This window comes from Petaurus breviceps, unplaced genomic scaffold, assembly GCF_028583685.1.
Source record: "Petaurus breviceps papuanus isolate PSGF00001 unplaced genomic scaffold, PetGlider_PUasm1.0 207, whole genome shotgun sequence".
Lineage (NCBI taxonomy): Eukaryota > Metazoa > Chordata > Mammalia > Diprotodontia > Petauridae > Petaurus > Petaurus breviceps.
Window position 1 is genome coordinate 7,423,056 of NW_027185850.1, and position 20,930 is coordinate 7,443,985.

Consider the following 20,930-nt stretch of genomic DNA (forward strand, 5'->3'; position numbering starts at 1 on the left):
CTTTCTTTCTTTCTTCTTCTTCTTCCTTCCTTCCTCTCTTTCTTTCCTTCTTTCTCTCCTTTCCTTCTCTCTCTCTCTCTCTCTCTCTCTCTCTCTCTCTCTCTTTGAGGCCAGATTTGAACTCAGGTCTTCCTGACTCCAGGGTCAATGCTCTATTCACTGTACCACCTAGCCGCCCCAAATTTCTTGTTCTTTTTTTTTTTTTTGCTTTTTGGAGGGGGAAGACAGGGCAATTAGGGTTAAGTGACTTGCCCAATGTCACATGGCTAGTAGGTTTTAAATGTTTGAGGCCAGATTTGAACTCAGGTCCTCCTGACTCCAGGGCTGGTGCTCTGTTCACTGCACCAGCTAGCCACCCCCATATAGAAGAATTTCTATTTTTTTTTTGGAGGGCAATTGAGGTTAAGTGACTTGCCCAAGGTCACACAGCTAGTTTTTGTGTTAAGTGTCTGAGGCAGGATTTGAACTCAGGTCCTCCTGGCTCCAGGGCCTGGTACTCTATTTACTGCTCCACCTAGCTGCCCAGAAGAATTTCTAAAGATCCTTTTACTGGTGTGAGATCACTGGTATAACTATTGATGAATGAATGAATAATTGATTTAGTTTTAATTCAGCAAACTTTTATTAAGCACCTACTATGTGCCAGGATGAAAATGAAAACAGTCTCTGCCTTCAAGGAACTAACATCGTACTGGACTGTAGTGCATTCTAATTATTTACAGATGAAAACAAAAAAGTCCCCATTTTAGTAAGCAAAAGAAGATTTTTCAAATTAGTTCATTTTTTTTTTTTTAGTAAACAAAAATTTACCTCTCTGTTGCCTGCCTCCTCCCCCACTGGAACAACGAAAAGCAAAACCATTGTAATAAATAGTGCTTAACACAGTGCCTAGAACATAGTAGTCACAAAATAAATGTTTATTGAATTGAATTGCAATAGGTGTGGTCAAGAAAAACCCATCCCAGAGTTGCTGGTGTGTTCTAAAAACACTCCAAGTCTCCCCATGTGGTCTGAGGCATCGCCCCTCAGGCCAGGGGTGGGTAGGACACTTTGTCAGAGTTCTTGAGTCTGGAAGAAGACTTCTGAAAGGATGCCCAGTGAGTCATCCTCCTTTCAAGGCTGCTTCGGCACCCATGTTCTCTTATTCCTTTGCTTGACCTTTGAGACGTTTCCTACTCAACTAATATTAGCTGGCATTTGGCTAGTCTTTGTGTCATCCCATTAACTCCTCACAACAGTCCTGGGAAGTAGTGCTGCTATTATCCTCATTTTACAGTTGAGGAAACTAAGGCAGAGTCCCTTGCCCAGAGTCACCCAGCTAGTGAGTGTTTGAGGCTAGATTTGAACTCAGGTCTTTCTGGCTCCAAGCCCTGCATTCTATCCCCTGCCTTTAGGAAAAGTGTCATTTAGGAGGTGCTACCTAAGGGGAACCAGTGTAGCTGGGGGCATTAATTCGTAGCCCTGTTGTTTAGAGAGAGACCCACTGCTAACATTGCCGTCTCCAGTGCTGGCCTTATATGAGTTGTGAGGCCAAAGTGAGGACCCTTGGTAGACATCATAGCAAGGCAGGTTTCTGGAGAATTCTAACCATCAGAGCCATCCATGCCAGGAATGTACAAGTGCTTGGATCATAGATTTAGCACTGGAAGGACCTTAGAGGCTGTCTAGGTGAACCATCATTTTACAGATGAAAACACTGAGGCCTAATCTCTCACAGTGACAGAGACAGAGGCTAGGCCCGGTTTCTCTAAATTCTGTGCATTTCCCATAATTCCCTGCCTTGAGGAGTTGTGACCTCTTTGGTACAGAAGCTTTTTGCGCCGTTTGGGACGCTGGACTGATAACCGCTAATGTCCCTTAATTTCTCCTCCTCTGCAGGAGGTGGAGGAAATGGAGCCTTTCAGCCCGAAATCTATGGTTCCCTGATTCTCTCTTCTCTCATCTTTCTAAAGAGCTCAAGTGAGACAAGCGACCTCAGCATCCTTAAATTGAATCATGGGCCCAGTTGGTGCAGACCCCACCCCACGTTTTATTTTAAAGAAAGCTGCAGCTCAGAAGAGCTGAGTTCTTCAGTGAATTGTGTTTTATCTTATTTCATTTTATATTTTTAAATGCTGGCTTCTGTTCCTTCCAAGTTGTTGGGTGGGCAGAGAGTGGTGGTGTACTGGAAGTGTATTTTTAGTGTGACATTAAAAAATGTATCACAGACCAGCACAGGAAGCAGCCACTCTTAGGTGATTCAGCGTATAAATAGACAAACTGAGTTTTGGTCAAGTGGTGACTGGCCTTTTGGCCACTGTGCTGTCCGGCTCCAGCTTGGGGCTGGACTGGCCAGCCTTGGGTCTCTGGGAAACTAAGGCAAGATTGCTATGGGCCTCATGAGAATAGAAGCTTTCTGGGGCAGGACCCCTTTGGGTTTTAGCCTCTGGCACAGAGCAAACACTTGTTGATTGACTGAATATCAACAGAAAGGCTAAATGTTGAGCTCATCCAAATGAGGACAATCAGGAGGAACCTGTAGGTGGAAGGTTGCTACAGATCCTGGCTGTGGCCATATTCTCCCTCCCTAGTTAGAGACAATAACGAGCTAGTATTTATTTGTAGGATGCTGTGAGGTTTTCTTGATCCTCTCTGGCCCTTATGCCTAAGGGCAGTGACTTGCCTTAGAGGGCATCCTACCTGTGTGGACATGATTCCCAAGGTGAGCTTGGCTCTAGAGTTCACACGAGGGACAATTTGAAGACCCTTCCTCTTTCCTCTGCCTCTTAGAATGCCTGGTTCCTTTCTGCCCGAGTTCAGATGGGAGCTCCTCTTCTGACGGTCTCTCCATCTCTCCTCAGCTCTCCTCTGGGGCTAGCTCTCACCTCCTGTGTCTTGTACGTACCTAATTCCTTACATATTGTATTCCCCTTCAAAGGTAAGCTCCCTGAGGACAGCAGCACTTAGTATAGAGTCTGGTACAGAATAAGTGATTCATAAAAACTGGTGGATTAATTGGTAGTCGGTCACTGGAAACATGCTGTAGGCTACTGATGCCCTCTGTGCCTCTCTCCTTTGCCTTTGGTCAGTTTGAATCCATGAGAGATTGTGCTCTTCTGGACTAAGGGCCACATAACATGGCTGGGCAGACATCCACATCAGAAAGAAGGCCCTTTGTCCCATTCCATGAATCCTTCTAACCCTCCCTCTCTTTCTCCCTTCTTCCCTCCTCCCCTCCCTCCCTTTGTTCCCTTCCTTCCTTCTCCTCTACATTTTATTTTATGCATTTAAAAACAGTTCTGAGCAAAGGTCTGTTAGCTTCCCCAGCCTGCCCATGGTGACCATGGAGCACAGCAACATTTGGAGATCCCCTCCAGCACGTCTGGCTGCTAGCCCTGCCATGCAGCCCCTTCCCAAGGCCCCTTGGACACTGCTGGGCACAGGGGTTCTCCACTGTCCCTCAGTCAGACCATGGCCTTCCTCAGCTGGTCTGGTGCTCCTCGAAGCTGCTGTGACCACCATATTCCTTCCCCACCCCCCTTTGGGTGTTCTTCATACTCATTTCTCAGTCTGGGAGAAGAGGGAAAGGGAGAGGGAGAGGGAAGGCTTCCCACCCCCAGCTGTCTACCATTGTAGGAAGAATCTCAGGGTTCGGTAGAGAAGCCCCAAGTTTGAAGGGTCAGTCCCATCGATGTAGACAGAGGGAAAAATTGGTGATGCAAGAAGGCATTTGGAGAGAGGTCGAGCCCCCGGTGCCTCACGGCTTCTCTCTGGGGGGGCACTTTGTGGGCAGTTCTCTGGCTTCTGCCAAGGCTATGCCAGGGGCCGTGAGGTGGGCACTCTGGGATCTCACAGACCTTTGCCCTGGAAGGCCAGAGCAGGACTGACCCGAGTCTGCACTGGTGAAGTCCAGTGACCCACACCTGCGGCGAAGGCTCTTAAGGATGGAGACAGGCAGGTCGCTTATGCAGTTCGGGCCCCTCATTCTTGCCCAGACAAACAAGGCCAGGGTGTAAGCTGATGAGATGGATTCCGTGTGAACCACGCTGGCCCACCTCCAGCAACAACACAGCTGCTACAGCAGCCTCATCACTGGGGCGAATGTCGGGGCGCTCTGGGGTGACATTTGCCTCCTGGCACAGACCCCCAGAGAGAAGCCAGGGCGGGGACAGGGAGGGGGGCAGGAGAAGCTGGTCACTGTCAACAAATATGCCCTTGTTTCTTTTGAAACCTGACCCATTCCCCTCCCTGCCAAGGCTGCCTGGGCCCTGCCGTGCAGGCTGTGGGGGAGCTAAGGCCATGTCAGGAACAGGGAGGGGGACTTAAATTTTTTAAATGACTCTTTTTTTCTTTCTGTGCCCCTTAATGATGCATGATGATTTCAGTGGTAACCCTAATGTTTTCATCCTGGACTGGAGCATAATTAGATGAGGTGAGAGGAGGGAGGTCTGGCTCCTGGAAGGTCACAGATTTAGAGTCTAATTCCAGCCCCTTCACTTTCCAGATGAGGAAGCAGGCATGGCAAGAGGAGCCAAGGCCACACAGTAAACGTCGGGGCAGGATTCAAACTCGTCTTTCTGACTCCAAGTCTAGTGTCCCAGCCACTACACCCTAACGCAGTGATTATGTCTAGAGGAGAATATAGCGACTTTATGAGTTGGAAGGCAGCCCAGAGGTTATCCAGTCCCTTCCCCCTCGCTTTAAAGGGGAGGAAACCGAGTCCCGGAGGAATTGGTGACTGGCCTAAGGTCACACACTAGGCCCTTTGGTTTTAGACTCAACATTGTTTGCTGCCGTCACCTTGTGGCACAAGCTGGGTGGTGTCTAAAGCACAGCTAATGGGGGTCCCCCATCCTCTTCCCCCAGGCCTCTCTCCTCCGATTCTCCCCCCCTGAGCCCGAGGTGCTGTCCCAGAACCGCCCTTGGGGGGGTAGGTGCAGTTGTCAGGTCCTCGGCCAATGACCAAAAAACAGCCACACAACTGGCAGGCATTCCTGTGTCACTGTGAGGTTCGGAAAGCGTTTACCCATGTGATCTTGTGCTGCCTCACAACAACCTTGGGAGGTGGGAGCTGTCATTGTCCCCATTCTACAGATGAGGAAACTGAGGCAGTCAGTAGTCACACCCCTTTTCCTGGGTAAATAATCATTCAGCATTTATTGAATATCTACTGTGTGCCAAGTGTTAGGGATACAGAAACAGGCAAATGACAGTCCCTGTCCTCAGGGGGCTGAAAGCAAATAAATACAGGCAGACAAGATCACGCACACACACACATACACATGCATACATATGTGTGTATCTACATGGCTTGTTTGTGTACATGTGTATGTATATGTGTGTTTATATATATATATATATTTATATCGTGCATTACTGGGAAATAAGGAAGAGCGAAGGCCCCTAGGATTAAGTGGGCTTGGGAAAGGCTTTCTGTAGATGGTGAGATTTCGGTTGGGCCTTGAAGGAAGCCAGGGAGTGGAGAGGAGAGGAAACATTCTAGGGGAGGGGATGGCCCCAGAAAGTGCTCGGAGCCAACAGACAAGGATCCTACTAGGATCGAACATCCCAGACGGGATCTGAATGCGGCTCTCCTTGCTGTCCACGGTGCCCTCGGCCGCTTCCCAAGTCACAGCTAGAAGGGGACAGGCTTCTGTGATATCCCTGCCCTTCTCTTCACCCCTGGGGCTCCCAAGAGCTCTGACACACCTCCTAGAATAGGAACCTTCGAAGCCAGCTTGTCTTAAACAACTCCTTCATTCGCTATTGATAAGGGGCCCTGAGAGGTCACACACCTGGTGAGTCATAAGATCACAGAATTAGAGGTCAAAGTCCCTGAGTGCCCTCCCCCTTGTAACCTGAGGAAACTGAGGCAGAGGGAGGGACAGGTTCACTTTGAGCCCTGCCCTGCCACCATCCTGCTGCCCCAGAGGTATGCTCTGTACCGTTGTGAAATTCGCCATCGTTTTCTCTCCCGTGCTCATGTGGGGACACAGCTGTCGGGCTGTGAGCAATGCCGTCATCTATTTTTAGGGGCGGGGATGAAAAGAGCTGCCGGGCTTGCTTTCATAGAGAGAGGAGGCAGGTAGACGTTCTTGGTGATGAGACCCTCCAGCTGCTTGCACACCGTCTGCTTCTTGGGGAGAAAGCAGGAGGCCCCTCTTTGTGGCAATCCCTGCCGCCCCCCAAGTTGTTCACTGGGCTGTCTCCATCCAGTAAGGCATCGTGGGGTTCTCGAGCTGGGAGGACTCTCCTGTCTGGGTCATTGGCTCTGTGTTCCTTATGGTAGCCGATGAGAGGCCCAGGGAGCTTGCATGTAGACCCCCAGACCAGCTTCACTTCCCCTTATCTGTGAAACATGAGGGCCTTGGCTTAGATGGGCTCCACGTTCATCTTTCCTATACAAAAGAAAGTTTTCCCATCCAGCAGATAAAGCCTTGTTTCAACCTTCGTGACCAGCACATAGCAGATGCTTAGTAAATCTGCCAGCCCCAGATTCAGAGGGCCTGGATCTGTGTGGCCTTCCCTCTGAGATCATATTCAGTTTATCCTACATCTGTCTTGTGTGCACACAGTGGTTTGCATACCCTTTCCCCAAGTAGATGGTGAGCTCCCTGAGGTCAGGCACTGTTTTTGCCTTTCTTTGTATGCCCAGAGCTTAGCCTGATGGCTGGCACATAGTAGGGGCTTAATAAGTCTTTACTGACTTGACTTGATTTCAAACCCCACTTGAGACACTCCCCTGAGAGACCTCAGACTGACCACTAATGACAGTAAGACTAGACTGGGTCTGAGGGCCCTACCAACCTGAGATCCAGGATCCTGGGAAGCTCCAGAGCCTCTCTCTCATACTCCCTTTTGGGGGGAGGAGGAGGAGCGGAGTGCTGCCAATGAGCATGGAGTCTTCAGTTCTGGGGCGCTCCTCGAAAGCCCTGACCACATTAAGGCAGCGTTGCTCCCCATCATAAATGCGTCAGGTGTTGAAAGAAGACAATCTGGGCTCTGTCTAAACTGTTAGACTGGCTGGAGAAATAATCAGGCTTCTTTCCCATTCCAGCCGGTGACACCCAGGCCCCAGGGGCATCTTAGGAAAGTCTCTGGAACCAAATGCTCATTAGGGAAGCAGGGAGCGCATCCCTGCAGGACCTGACCCGTCTAATGAAATCCCAGGTCAGAGAGTTCTAGACAGGGAGGAACGTCAACATTAAAGAGCCCTCTGGCATCCAGACCTGGTGAGAGAAGCTGGAGGACTCCAGACTCTGTCCCTCCTTGGTGGGGTTACCCAAACAGGACCTTGGTGAGTCACAGCAGCCTTCCATAGGGAACAAGGCTCAGGAGACCCAGGGAGCTGTGATGGAGAGAGGCCCTGGGCTTGGCACCAGATGTCCGAATCCAGGACTACAGGGGCCAGGACCTGTCGCAAGGAGGGTGCAGTTACACCAGACGAAGGGCTGCTTTTGACGCCTCTCTGTGCTTCAGTTTCCCCATGTCTACGAGGACAGATTGCACTAACATTCTTCTGAAGTCCCTTTTGGTTCTGAATTCTGTGATACTGGTTAAAAAAATAAAGAGGGTCAGTCAGGAGAGCAGATTAGGTAATACTGCTACATCCAGAAGTGAATGAACATGGGGGCAGAATGTCTGCATCTTGTCAACCTTAGAGCGCTTTAGAAATGCCGCCTGTCATCGCTGGTGATGGTGTTCTGTAAGCCCAAAGACTGCAGCTGCTAGGAGGACGACTCACTCCCCTCACCCCCTTTTCTTTTTTGGCAGAATATAGTCTGAGGGTCTAAGAAGACCTCAGGAAACTCGAGCTTGCCATGCCCAGGACTGGCCAAGGAAGGAAGGTGCTTTGAGGGGCTTTCGTTGTCAGTTTGGGGGTTGTTTTCTTGTTGAGTTACTGAGCGATATCATCTTTATAGCCAAGAGCTGCTCCTAAGGCTGCTTAGGATTGCAAAATCTCTTCCCATTAGGTTGGGAGGAGGGCCTGTCACTCTGCTGGGTTTACAACCTCCTAGTCAAGAGAGAAGGGACCAAGAAATGACCTCTACGCTCAAGGCTGAGAAAAATGGAGTCACGGTCCCCATGAGGTTTGGGTGCAGGCTTAAACTTGGCCTCCAGCCTCCCTTCTCCCTGCCTCCCAGGCCCACTCGTGCAGAGGAGATCTCTGTCCTCTGGATGCTTCTGGAAGACGAGCCGCCCCCAGAACTGGACAGAAATAGTGAGGGGAAACCACAGGCCCACTGCAGCCACCTCTCTGCTAGCATCCTGAATGAATTTTCCATCCTAGGAATGTGGATGGCTAGATTGTAGCTCGGAAGCAGCTTGGGAAGCCGGGGCTTCATGCAGGGTCAGCAAAGGAAACCGGCAGCCCCACCTGGGGAGCACTGGCAGCCCAAGGCAGTCTGGAGAGGGGTGCAGCCCGGTCCAGCATGCCTGCCTGCCTCCCAGCCAGTTCCCATTCACAGGGGACGCGTGACCTTCTTCATCTGCCGGTGGGAAGCCTTGCCCACACAGGATCTGGGAGTCACAAAGCGGGTGGTTTATTACAGTCTTGGTGCAGTAATTGAAGTGGAGATGCCAGGCTACAGAAAAGGCCCAGTATGCTCTCCTGCCACAGGCGGGGTTTCCGTCCTCAGGTGGGGGGTTGAGGGACTCAGGACCACAGAATCCTTGATGTAAGGGACCTTGGATGTCCTCCAAGGAGCAGAAGACTGGGCCTCTTCTCCAGCAGACATCAAGGGGGCATCTGAAGGGACTTGCTTCAGCTCAGAGCCTGGGTTCCCAGGGCAGATAAGGAGCAATAGAGGTGGGAACCTTGAGCCCAGGTACTCCCATGTCTTGGGCCAGGACTGTCTTCCTTATACCACAGTTACTAGACAAACACTCCAAAAAGGGAAGGATCTGGGATTTCATAAGAACTCCCAGGGTGGAACCTCTCTCTCCCCCTCCACTGGTCTATGACTTAGTAATTAAGTCACAAGGTCACAACTTTGGAGCCAGAAGGGATTTGGAGGCCGTCTGGTCCAATCTCATTTTACACATGAGGAGACTGAGGCTCAGGGACATGGCCAGGGCCCTGGTAAGAGCTAGCGATGGGAGGGAACCCAGGTGTTCCTGATTCCAAGTCCAACACTCTCATCACTGAATCTCCAGGCCAGAGGAGTCAGGGTGGGGTGGGGGCCTGAGCATTAAAGCCATTGGCTGTAATCCAGAGCTCGCATCAGAGGTAAGCTTTGAACTCTGTTCTCTGATTCCGAGGCCAACCTTTGTGTGTTCCGTGTGTGCTAGTTCCATTCCTGAAGAACAGACTGTGTACAAATCATTCCCCTACTCGGCCAGCACTAGGGAGGAGGCAGAGGTGACCTCAAGCATCTCTGTGGGGTCTGAGGACTCGAACCCCCCAGGAGCATCCCCTGGAGCTGTGGGGTGGGGGTGGGGACACCGAGTTCTTTGGATCCAGTTTCCTGGTTGGGATATTTGAGATGGGGAAGGGTGAGGAGAGCCGGACCATGGGTGCCACTTAAGGGCAGGACACAAGAGCTGAGGAGCTGCCAAGGTCAGCCTCCTTCCCTGCCTGTGCCAAACTCAGGAGTGTCCTTCAGGGGCTGGCATGTCACAGCAGGACCAGCATGGGCTTGGCTGTGCAGGATTGATTATTCTCTGTAGAAGTAGAAGTCTCAGGATTATGGACAGACTCCACCTAGTCTGAGCCGTCCATTTTACAGGTGGAGAAACCAAGGCAGAGGGAGACTCAAGGACTTTTCTAAGGTCGTGCCTCCCTGTGACTTCTGCCCTTTGGGTCCATCCAGGCCAAATCTGACCCTCCTCCCTGTGCCAGCCTTTCAGACACTTAGAGACAGTCTCATGACCCCATTTGTTAAATCGTGGTTCTTTTCCAGACTAAACATCCTCTGTTCCTTCAGCTGACCCTAAACGGCATGAATCATGAGGGGGAGAGAATGCTAGGAGCCTGGGTCCAAATCCTGCCCGAGGTACTGTGGAATCCTGGGCAGAGCATTTGTCCTTTCTTAGCCTCAGTTTCCCCCTCTGTAAAAGAGGGAGAGTAAAAGCCCCCGTTTCCCAGGCTGTTGTGAGAATCCGATGTGGGTGAAGGGCTTCACAAGCCTTCTCCTACCACACGCTGCATGAACTGGAGCCCTTTGCCCTCGTGGTTGCCCTGTGGGGCATGTTCAGGGTCCCCTCCAGCTTAAAAAGGTCTACCATTCCTTTTGGCTTTAGCGTCTGCAGGGATTCGCAGGTGCTCAGTAAAAACCCGTTTACTTGTCGGTCTGTCAGTCGGTTGGTCAGTCAGTCGTCAGTTGGTCTGTCGGTCGGTCAGTCGGTCAGTTGGTCAGTTGGTTAGTCAGTCGGTCAGTCGGTGAGTCAGCAGATGTGTATAAGATGCATCCTCTGTGGCAGGCATCATCTTTCCTTGTTCAGTCATTTCGGGTGTATCTGACTCTTCAAGATCCCATTTGGGGTTTTCTTGGCAGAGATTCTGAAGTGCTTTGCCATCTCCTCTGGCTCATTTTACAGATGAAGAAACTGAGGCCAACAGGGTGCTGTGACTTGGCCAGGGTCACACAGTGTCAGAGGCTGGATTTGAACTCAGGAAGAAGAGTCTTCTGGACTCCAGACCCAGCGCTCTGTGCCACCCCCTAGAATGACAAAAGGAGTTCCTGACATCCGGGAGTTTACGCCTGTGGGGATGGACATGCTTTCTGGAGACCCCTGGGTGGGGAAGGGTCTGCAGCCAGTATGACCCCATCTGAAGACTGAATTAGCAAAATGCTCAGGGAAGGGAAGCGTCTGGTTGTGTGACCCCTGCAGGCTTCGTTTTCCTGTAATTGGGTGACTCGCCTGTCCCGGGGACAGAGATGGGAGGTGGCCCCTCTGGCTCTGCCAGGACCCTCTGCCCCCAGTGCCCTCCTGCCCCCATACCAAGTGGCCAGCCTGTGCCCCGGCCTAGAGATCTGTGTCCCCAGCCAGACTGGGAGCGCCTCGAGGGCAGGGACCTTGTATGGCATCTAGCACAATGACTTGGTCTTGAGCGCTCCTGTGAAATGCATGTGTGACCTGGGATGGGGAGGAGGGCAGCGTATGCGCTCTGGGTAGAGTCAGGGGCTGGGCCGGCCCTGCTATCAGACCTGTATGACCTGGGAGGGCACAGAACACGTCTGGGTTGTTTCTCATCTGCAGAGTGAGAGGCGTGTAGCAGACAGAGAGCCCTTGAGGCCCCTTCTGCCTCTCAGTCCCATCAGCCCCTCTGGCCCCCCACCCTAGCTCCCTCCCTGGACTCTGATCCAGCCGCGCTGGCCTCAGACAAGACCCTCCATCTCCAGACTCCAGGCATTGTCACTGGCTGTGCCCCTGCCTGGGCTGCTCTCCCTCCTCATCTTCTGCTCCTCTCAGGGCTCAGTCCAAATCCCACCTTCTTCAGGAAGCCTTTGATCCCCTCAACGCCAGCCCCTCCCCCCGCCCATCACTGCCTCTTTCTCCTGCCTTGGCTTGTTTGCCCACACCCATGCGTTGTGTCCCCATTAGACTCTGAGCTCCTTGAGGGGGGCATTTTTCTGACCCCTTTGTATCCCCAGGGCTTACCACAATGTCTGGCACACAGAAGACACTCCATAAATGCTTGCCGCTTGCTGGACGTTCAGCTTGTCCTGAGTCTCCTCTAGTCTCACCCATGTCCCTGACCATCCTGCCCCAGCATCTCTGAAGACATCCCACTTTCTCTCAGCACCTGCCCAGGTGCAGGTGGCCAGCCCAGGCTCAGGCTGGTGATGCTCACCTGTCTGCCCCCAGTGGTACCTCGGCTTGTTGGACGCCTCCCTCCCTGCTTCTGAAGAAACCCCAGCTACATCCTTGGGTCCTGCTGGATCTTTTCCAGGATGTTCTCTGGAGGTGCCAGTGAGCAGGCTAACCCCAGGGCCTGACTCAGTTTCCCTGCAGGTGTCTACCACTCAGTGGCCGTTTTTCTTGTGACCTCTAGAATGCCCTGGGAATCCTTCATTCAGGGCTCAGGGAGAGAAAAAGCCAGCGCCGCCAAAGCCCCGAGTTGTGTTTTTCTGTTTGAAGTAGATCACATCATGATGGTGGGACCTGATGTCCTTCTTGGACAGTACTGTCTCCGTGGTCATCACTGTGCATGATGAAGTTTGGATTTAGAGCTGCGACAGACTGGGGTTGGCATCTCCCCTCAGATATTTACCTCCTGTATGACCACGGGCACGCCTTTTCACCCAAAGCCCCGTCTTTAATAATAAATATTTATAAATATGTTATATAGTAATATAGCAAATATCATAGTACATTATTACATATCATAATTATTGATTGTGTATTTATATTAAATTATATATTATATCAAAATATATCACATTATTCCTTATATATCAGATTTTAATTATGTAATTAATAGCACATTCTAGGTGCTATAGATTATTCCACATGCAACAATATGATATATTAATATTCTATATAATATGTGCCATAATATATTGATATAATGAACATGACACTGTTATATAATAGACTATAGTCCATGAACATGAGATATGTTAATATACAATATATGTCATTGTATTAATATATTAAGTATTATAATACAAAATGATGTGAGTGCTACAAACAGAGCTTTGGGATTTGCAGAGCATTTTATCCATTATCGCATTCACTTCTCACAACAGCCCCGGGAGGTATTCAGTCAACAAGCATTTGGGGGAAGGGAAGGGAGACAGCATTCATGTAGCCCCACTGTGTGCCTGAGACAGCACTAAGCATGCCCCTGTTACCTCCTCTGCTGTTCATCACAGCCAGGTCTGGGACCGCAGCACCTTCTCCGCCATGCTGTGCTCGCGGGTCGCTGAATGGCTGATGCCAAGCCCCGTAATGGGCTTATTTTCCATGAAGCTCATGACCTTTGTCACGGGTTTCTTCTTCTGCATCCCTGGGGCCTTCCCTGCGCTAGATTGGAAGCTCCTTGAGGACTCAGATCAAATCTTCCTTGTCTTTGTGTCCAGCTCAGTGTCTCTTGGCAGGAGGCAGCATGTCGATCCAGCTGATGTGCCCACACAGGAGGGCCTGAAAGAGTGCCGGGAAGGAGAGCCCCCAATTTGCCAGCCCCTGGTTGTTCAGGCCTGGGATCCGAGGGAGCCCATTGAAGTCAGCACAGTCCACCCCCAGCATTCCTTTGGGAAGCCTGGCCAGGCTCATCGGCGGCCCAGACAGCAGCCTGTCTTTGAACTTGGGCCAGCAGAGTATAAAACCCACTAAATGGGGAGGGTGAGATGCTCTGAACTGAGGACTTTCAAGACATTTTATGGGGATTATGTAATAAGAACCCTGTTTAATCCTTTGGGATTTAATTCTTTTGAAGGACATTTGCAGAATCATTTCTCTTCCTTCATAGACTTTGATAAAATAGACAAGACAGGTTGATGATGGGGGGGCAAGAGGGGGCCACAGCCTGGTCCAAAGCTCCTTGAGAATTCCTCGGGAAGCTATGGTCAGGGCCTGGCAGGGCCAGGGACTTCTGGGAGTACAGTCAAGCAGGCAGCAACCTCGATTATTGAACAGGAGCCACACTGAGCAATGGAGACGCAAGAACCAATACAATCCCTGCCCTCGGGGCGTTCATATTCTAAGGGCATGTACATGACTGAGCCTTAGACCAGTTATCCAGAGTAGGCTGCAATCCGTGAGCCAACCTTGTAGCCGGGACAGCCAAGGCCCAGATGGCAGCAAGGTTTCTGCTGCTGCCCTAGGAAGGCTCCCCACACCCGCCTTCGGGTCAGGATGCCCTTCTAGGTACATGGAACATTTGGCTTTGCCCCCCTCCACCCCCATCTCACCAGCAGAGGAAGACACTTAGACCCAGAGAACCCCATTCTGGACCACAGACACACACAAACAGACACACGTGTATATGCTGGTGCCATACACATGTATATGTACAAACACAAATACAGTTTTCCTTCATGTGATGGATATAAAGACAATTGAATTCAGCCAGCATTTATCAAATAACCTGTTCTGTGCAAAGCACCAAGGATGCCGTGCCCAAGGAAATGCTCCCTGCCCTTTAGGGGCTTCTAGTCTGGGGCAGGAGACACACAAACACCCAGCACTTCTCTGTCACTTTACCTGCCTGCAACAAGCTTGGGAAGCAGGTATTGTCCCCATTTTACAGATGGTGACACTGAGGCTGAGGGCGGCTGAATGTCTCACCTAGCTATCGTCAGACATAGGATTTTGGAACCAAGATTTCCCCCCTCCAAGCGTGTTTGTTCTCTCTCCCCCCCTCCCTCCCCCTCTCCTCTCTCCCTCCCCCTTTCCTCTCCCCCTCCCTCTCCCTCTGTCTCTCTCCCTCCCTCTCTCTTCCCCCTCTCTCTTCCCTCCCCCTCTCTCCACTTCTCCTCTGTTCTCTCTCCCTCCCTTCCTCCCTCCCCGCCTCTTCCCTCCCTCTCTCTCCACGTCTCCCTCTCTCTCTCCTTATGCCTCCCTCCCTCTCTCCCTCTGTTCTCTTTCTCTCTGTCTCTGTCTCTCTCTCAACTACACCAGGCTGCCACTCCAATGATTCACACACAAACAAGCAGCCGGAGGTGGTGATGGGTGCATTAGCAGAGGAGAGCCTGAGTTCCTGAGGACTGATGTGACGGGGAGCTTCAGACATTCTGGGAATCCTAGGTGTTGTGAATGTCCTGTTTCTTCCTCCTTCCTCTGTTCCCTGTTGGGTGCACAGTCAGATCCTTTACTCTTTGGGTGGCTTTCTGTATCCCAGGTGCGCAGCCCAGTGCCGGGCACGTAGCAGGCACTCGGTGATGTTCGTTGAGTTGAATGAAATGGTCAAACTCGTTTTCTTGCAGAAGAGAACGCAGAAGTCTCCCTGGACGTCTCCTTGGCTTATCGTGATGACACGGTCACCGAGTGGACAGAAATGACCCACGAGAGAGTACCCCGCAAGCTCAAGTGCACCTTCAGCTCACCCAAGGTAGGGTCCGGCAGCAGGGGGCCCTTTGCACCCCAGCTGTGGGGGGCATCTTCCTGTTTGGGACAAGGAAGGGTCAGTGGAGCCAGCTTTGGCTTTGATCAGTCCCTGGTCAGGAGCCTGTGCTGCCCGCCTGCTAAGGTCAGACAGATCTTCCAGTTGTCTGGTTGCTTTTCTCATGCCTGACTCTATGACCCCGGCTGGGATTTTCTTGGCAAAGACCCTGGAGAAGTTTGCTAGTTCCTTTTACAGATGAGGAAACAGGCAAACAGGGAGAAGTGACTTACCCAGGGTCACACAGCCAGTCAGGGTCTGAGGTCAGATTTGAACTCAGGTCTTCCTGATTCTGGGCCCAGTGCACCACCCCTTAGGTAGGAAGGCCTGAGTTCAAATCCTGGCTCAGAGACTGAATCACCAGGCATTATTAATCACTTCCCTGTGTGCCAGGCTTTGCGCTAAGCACCGAAGGTAGAAAGGAAAAGTCAGCCAGTCCCTGCCTCCAGGAGCTCATGCCCCAGTGTGGGAGACACAATGCGGACATACAGTGTGTGGTGATGACCGGGGTGGGTTGGGGGGACAGGAGAGGCAGGCCCCTGGTCCTTCAGGGGTTCCAAGAGGTGGCACGGAGGAGCAGGAGCCTTCTGGGTCTGGGGTCCGGGGTGGACCCAGGCCAAGCCAGAGCTATGGGAGGTGGGATGTCCTCTGTCCCGGGGCAGAAAGCTTGTAGGGTGTGCAGAGGAGCGACCCACAAAAAGACTGGGAAGCTTGGAGGGGCCAGGTGGTGAAGAGCTGTCAGGGCCAAAGAAAGGTGTTCCTGTTTGGCCCTAGGGAGCCATGGGAGCTTATGGAGCAGGGGAGGGCCCTGGGAAGACCTCTGCTTTTCAGGAAGATTGCTTTGGCCTCTGAGTGGAGGACGGACCGCAGCAAGGAGAGCCCTGAGGCCCGGACACCTGTTAGGAGACCTGAAATAGTCCAGAGAGAAGTGACCAGGGCCTGAATTAGGGGCTGGGGGCTGTGTGAGCAGAGAAGGGGGCTGGGGGGCAGAGGTGACAAGCTTTAGCCATCAAGTGGATGCATGAGGATCCTCTCATGAGGCCAGGCCTGGAACCTGGGCCTCCCAAAGAGAATGTAGCATCTGCCTCACAGAACAGCCCAATGAGATCACGTTGGTGAGGAGTGTGTCCCCAGAAAACCCCGGGAGGTCCCGAGGGACGTCAGCAGAGGCCCCCTGGCATCTGGACCAGCTTTGTTCTTTACTTGGCTTGTGAAAGATCACAGAGGGATCTGAGGGAGCCCTGGCAGCCTTCTTCCTGGCTTCCCCTGCTGCGGAGTGACAGGATGGCCATGCGTGGTGGCTCTCGGGCCCGTGGTTCTGGGCCTTGGGCCCCCAGAGCCCAGAGCCAGAAGCAGCCCCGGTCTGGAGACCACCTATGATCCTGACTCCTCCACGTTCAAGACCCAGGCTCACAGCCGCCTGCTCCTCCTGTCTCTTGGAGAGAATGCTACACGGCCCCTTCTTTGTGTGTCCTAAAATTATTACGGACATCAGTGCCAGGCACAGAGCCGGGCACATGCTGGCGGCTTAAGACAGAGTCTCCTTTTCTGTTCTGCCTCTGTCTTGCTCTTTTCTGTTTCTTGCCCTCCCTCCCTCTATCACTGTTTCTGTGTCTTTCTTTTGCTGTTATTCTGTTTCTGTCTCTCCCTCCCTCTCCTTCCCCAGCTGAAGAGAGCCAGTTGTTAAATTTTCAACATGAGTGCTTGTGCCTTGGAAATCCACAAACAGAGAAGAACTTTATTTATCGTTTTGTTGATTGTCTAAACTTTGAAAAGTGATAGAGAAAATGCTAATAAGGTGAATCCAATGTAAGTGTGCTGTGAGGACACTTTCCCTGGAGAGCCGGTTGTTAAACATTCACGGGCACTTGCCCACAGAGCTCTCTTCCCTTGGGACATTTCAGCAGTGGATAGGAGGGCTCCCGATAGGCTGAGTCTCACTGAATTCACAGACATCTCACTCCAGGACCATACCCACATGGTCATTGACTTAAGTCCATGGGATCAGGGACAACTTCCAGCTCATTACAGACAAGGACGTGTGTCCAAACAATGTTTACAAATTGTGAGTCAGATTCTTGCTGGCGATCCTAAAGGCGCAGGAGTCACAAAGGCTTCCGTCGTGGGTGTCCCTGTCCTTAGCTCACGGGGCCATCTTGCCCCTCCGCCCATGGACTTCCCAGCTGTGCACAGGGCACTCCTGCCCTCCTGCCCTGGCAGGAAAGGACAGAACAGAGCAAAGCCCTCTGTTCTTGTCACTGGCTGCCCTTCTCCTACAGCGTGGCAGGACCCGTCTCTGGTCCACCCAGCCACAGCCAGACGTACTAGAGTCTGCCTTGCTTTCCACTCCCTTTGCTGTCACCAGATCTTCGGCCCCTCACACTCTCCCCTGGGACTTTTCCAGGAGCCCAGCCTCAGTTTCTCTTTTCCACTCATCCCACAAGCCACTGCCTGATAGGCTGATTTTCACAGGGCACCACCCTAGTCCTGTTGCCTTCTGGTCAAAAGCCCTTGAGTGGCTTTGGGCCCAGCTCCTGTGGGGAGGCCTGACCTTCCTTCCTGCGCTGTGCTGGGGCTTGGTCTCCGACTGGATGCCATATGTCTGTGGTGCAGGGGGGAGAGCCCCAGGCTTGGAGCAGGGCTTGGCTTCCCATCCTGGTGGCTCTCCCTGGGACCCTGGCCAAGTGCCTTCACTTCTGGGCCTCCGTTTCCTCTCCTGTGCCATGAGGAGTCCCTCTGAAGTCCCTCCCAGCCCGGGGTCCCCCGGTGTGTGACTGTGGGGGCCCCATTGTATTCCCAGGCATCTGCCAGGACACCAACTTTTCTCTTGGGGAGTTCAGAGTCGTGGGGAGGAAGCCTCTGCCGCAGTGTCTTCATCTATAGAATGGGAATCATGCTATCCCCCAGGGTGGAAGGAAGACTAAATGAGGTGATCATAACAGCAGACCTTTATGTAGAGCTGTGTGCACTTCACAGACACGGTCACACAGACAGCGCAGAGCCCTATGTGTCTAAGGCAGGATTTGAACTCAGGTCTTCCTGATTCCAAGTCAGGCACTCTAACCACTGAACCACAGAGGTGCCTAACACGTTATAGTCTTCAGTCAGCAGGAATTCACCATCTGTGGAGGCAGAGAGAGAGAGAGAGGGAAGGTTAGAAAGAGAAGGTCGTGTGTCTGGGAGTCCGGGGTCATTCTCCCAGCTGAAAGGGGTCTTGTCCCTCCCATGGGAGCCTGGGCAAGCACTCCCCCAGCTTCTGCCTGAAAACCCCCAGGGAGGCACCCCCTGGACACCTTCTCTTGGGGGCCACTGCACCAAATTTTCAGTTTTCCTAACCCCTTGTAGAAGCCCAGTTCTCCAGCAATCAATCACTTGGGGGCTCTTCCTTGTGGCCCCCCCCCCACACACACACTAGCACCCACCCACCCTCACACACACACACACCCTCCTTCATCTTCTCCAGGCCCCGCAGCCTCCTCTCTTCTGGCCAGGTAACTCCCCTCCTTGGCTGCTGGAGGCCGCCTCCCTGGGCTCTCCCTGGCCCGGCCATACCCCCTGGCTCTGGACCCTGGGAAGGCAGCTGGCAGGGCCCTCCCTGGCCTCTCCAGGCTACTCTGGCTGGAACTTGCTGAGCTGCCCCTGGCCCTGGGGCCTGGGCTCCCTTCAGTTGAATTCCGCCAGCATTTTCTAAAAGACTCTAGTGAAGGCTCTGGCCGCTGGGTGGCCTTGGTTTCGTGCTGATTTGCTGCCATCCCTGGGTCCCATATAACAAAGTGTGTGTTGAGGGGGAGCATTCTACAAGAAGTCTGACCCCCTGCCCCCACCCCAAAGAAGCCAAGATGGCGGCCAGGGAGGGCGCCTTCGTGCCTCTGCTTTGGAGTGGCGCTGGGCACTGGGCGCTGGCGCTGGGGGTTTGCTGTCGGCCACATTCTGCTTGGACCGTTCCTGTCCTGTCACTGTGAGTTTTCCAGCATCCATTCATCAGGCTCCTCATGGACACAAGGCCTGGGCTGGGGTTTTGTTTATTTTGTCCTTTCTTGGCCGAACCTGGCATTCCTTGGGGGAAGAGTTCCTGGCAAGGAGGCTCCATTTCTCACTGCGAAGTCTCACCTGCTCTGGGGACGGTGACAGGCCAAGGTCTGGCTTTGGGTCACCCAGTCAGTGAGTGACTGGCCAGAGGCAGGACGGAGGTCTAGCTGGCTCTGAGGCCAGCTCTCTCTAGTCAGTCCACCCTGGAGATGATACCAGGAAGACAAAAACAGAATGGTGCCCGCCCTTGTGGGGGTGACTGCAGCCTGGGCAGAGTCCGCTGAGTCCTAGGAATACGATTGTAGAGCTGGGAGAGGACACTAAGTCCAGTTGTTCATAGATGCAGAAACTGAGGCACAGAAGTTAAATGACTCATCCAAGGTCACAAAGCTGGTGAGCATCTGAAACTGGTTTGGATGAAAGAAAGCACAGTTCTTCCCTGCCCCCCATCCTCGTCCTTGCTTTGGGGGGAGCAAAGTGGGGTGGTCTGTGTTGGCAGGTAGTCCAGGAGCCTCAGGAGCTGGAAGGAGAGCCCAGCGGCCGGCAAGTCCAGCCCTTTACTTTATAGACAGAAACCACGGCAGAGAGAGGTTCAGGGATCTGCCTGTGGTCATACAGGGGGTCAGAAGTAAAGCCAAGTCCAGACTCCAGTCAGAAGAAAGGGAAAAGCAGAGAGGAAGTGGGAGCTCTGGGTGAGGGAGGAAGCTGGAGCCCGGCCCTCCCAGAGCATGGCCCTCCTGGAGCCTGGCCCTGCGGGAGCCCAGCTCTCCTGGAGCCCTCCCAGATCCTGGCTCTCCCGGAGCTCAGCTCTCCTGAAGCCCTTCCAGAGCCCGGCCTTTCCAGAGCTGTCCTGGAGCCCAGCTTTCCTGGAGCCCTCCCAGAGCCTGGCCCTCCTGGAGCCTTCTTGGAGCCCTCCCAGAGCCCCGCCCCCCCCTGGAGCCATCTTGGAGCCCTCCCAGAGCCGTCCTGTAGCCCAGCTTTCCTGGAGCTGGGCTCAGGGTGCAGACAAGGAAGGGAGAGAATCACTCCCGAGATAACAGGAAGAGCCAGGTAGATGGGGAGGAGGTGGTGGTGAAGCTGAAGGGGCATGCAGTGCTGGAGTTTTTAATTGTAATTTAAAGCAATAAGAATAGAAATGGCAGCCTGGGCATGTGGTTTTAATGAAGCTTGTCTCAGTTTCCCCCGTGTGTTTGTAGAGGGCTGGGGAGGAGGAGGACAGAGTGAACAAGTGCTGCCCGAGACGCTCCTTAATTATCAGTGAGGTCTGGGCCCCCTCAGTGAAGCTTCAGACTCCAAAGGGTGTGAAGAAAATGAATCCCCGGCTCTGCCCCTGACAGCGATTTAAGTTTAGTCGGGGTGTCAGAGCCGCTATCAGAAATGACTTCAGAGTTGGAACCTGGTGGAAGGACCCACTAAGGAATGAATCAAAGCTGCTCCCACCTGCTGAAATCTGTCCTAATTAGCTGTTCCATCAGGAGGCTGGGGCGGCTCCTTTCTAAATCTGCTAGCAACTCACTTTGGCAAGGTCTGGACGGTGAGAATTTTCATGTACGCCCTGTTGGCCAGGCAGGTACCTGAACTCAGGGGGACAGCTGAGGGCTGCACCTGTGATTTTAGAGCTATGGGGAAGTCCCAGGTGAGGAACCTCCCTCTGCCAATGCAGGCTGCCATCTTCTTTGCAATGTGTAGTCCTTAGGGGGTCCTACCCTGGCATCTCTGAGTTTCACAAAAGTATATTTTGCTAATCGCATTTTAACTTAATTGGTTTCCTTTATGATCCTGGGTATTTTATTCTGTGCCTTCAAAGTCATTATTCTGAGAAAAGGTGCATAGGCTTCATGGGTCTCCCAAAGGAGCGTAAGACGTACAGAAA

The 20,930-nt window shown here is 52.6% G+C and overlaps 1 protein-coding gene across 1 annotated transcript in view; it reads left to right on the forward strand.

The window, feature by feature from the left end:
* Window positions 1–20,930, forward strand: part of LOC138164870 (protein wntless homolog) — a 129,300-nt gene that overhangs the window by 68,072 nt on the left and 40,298 nt on the right. Inside the window, exon 3 of the mRNA XM_069092802.1 lies at window positions 14,853–14,977. Within this exon, the coding sequence (XP_068948903.1) occupies window positions 14,853–14,977 (125 nt within the window). The remainder of the gene's footprint in view (window positions 1–14,852; window positions 14,978–20,930) is intronic.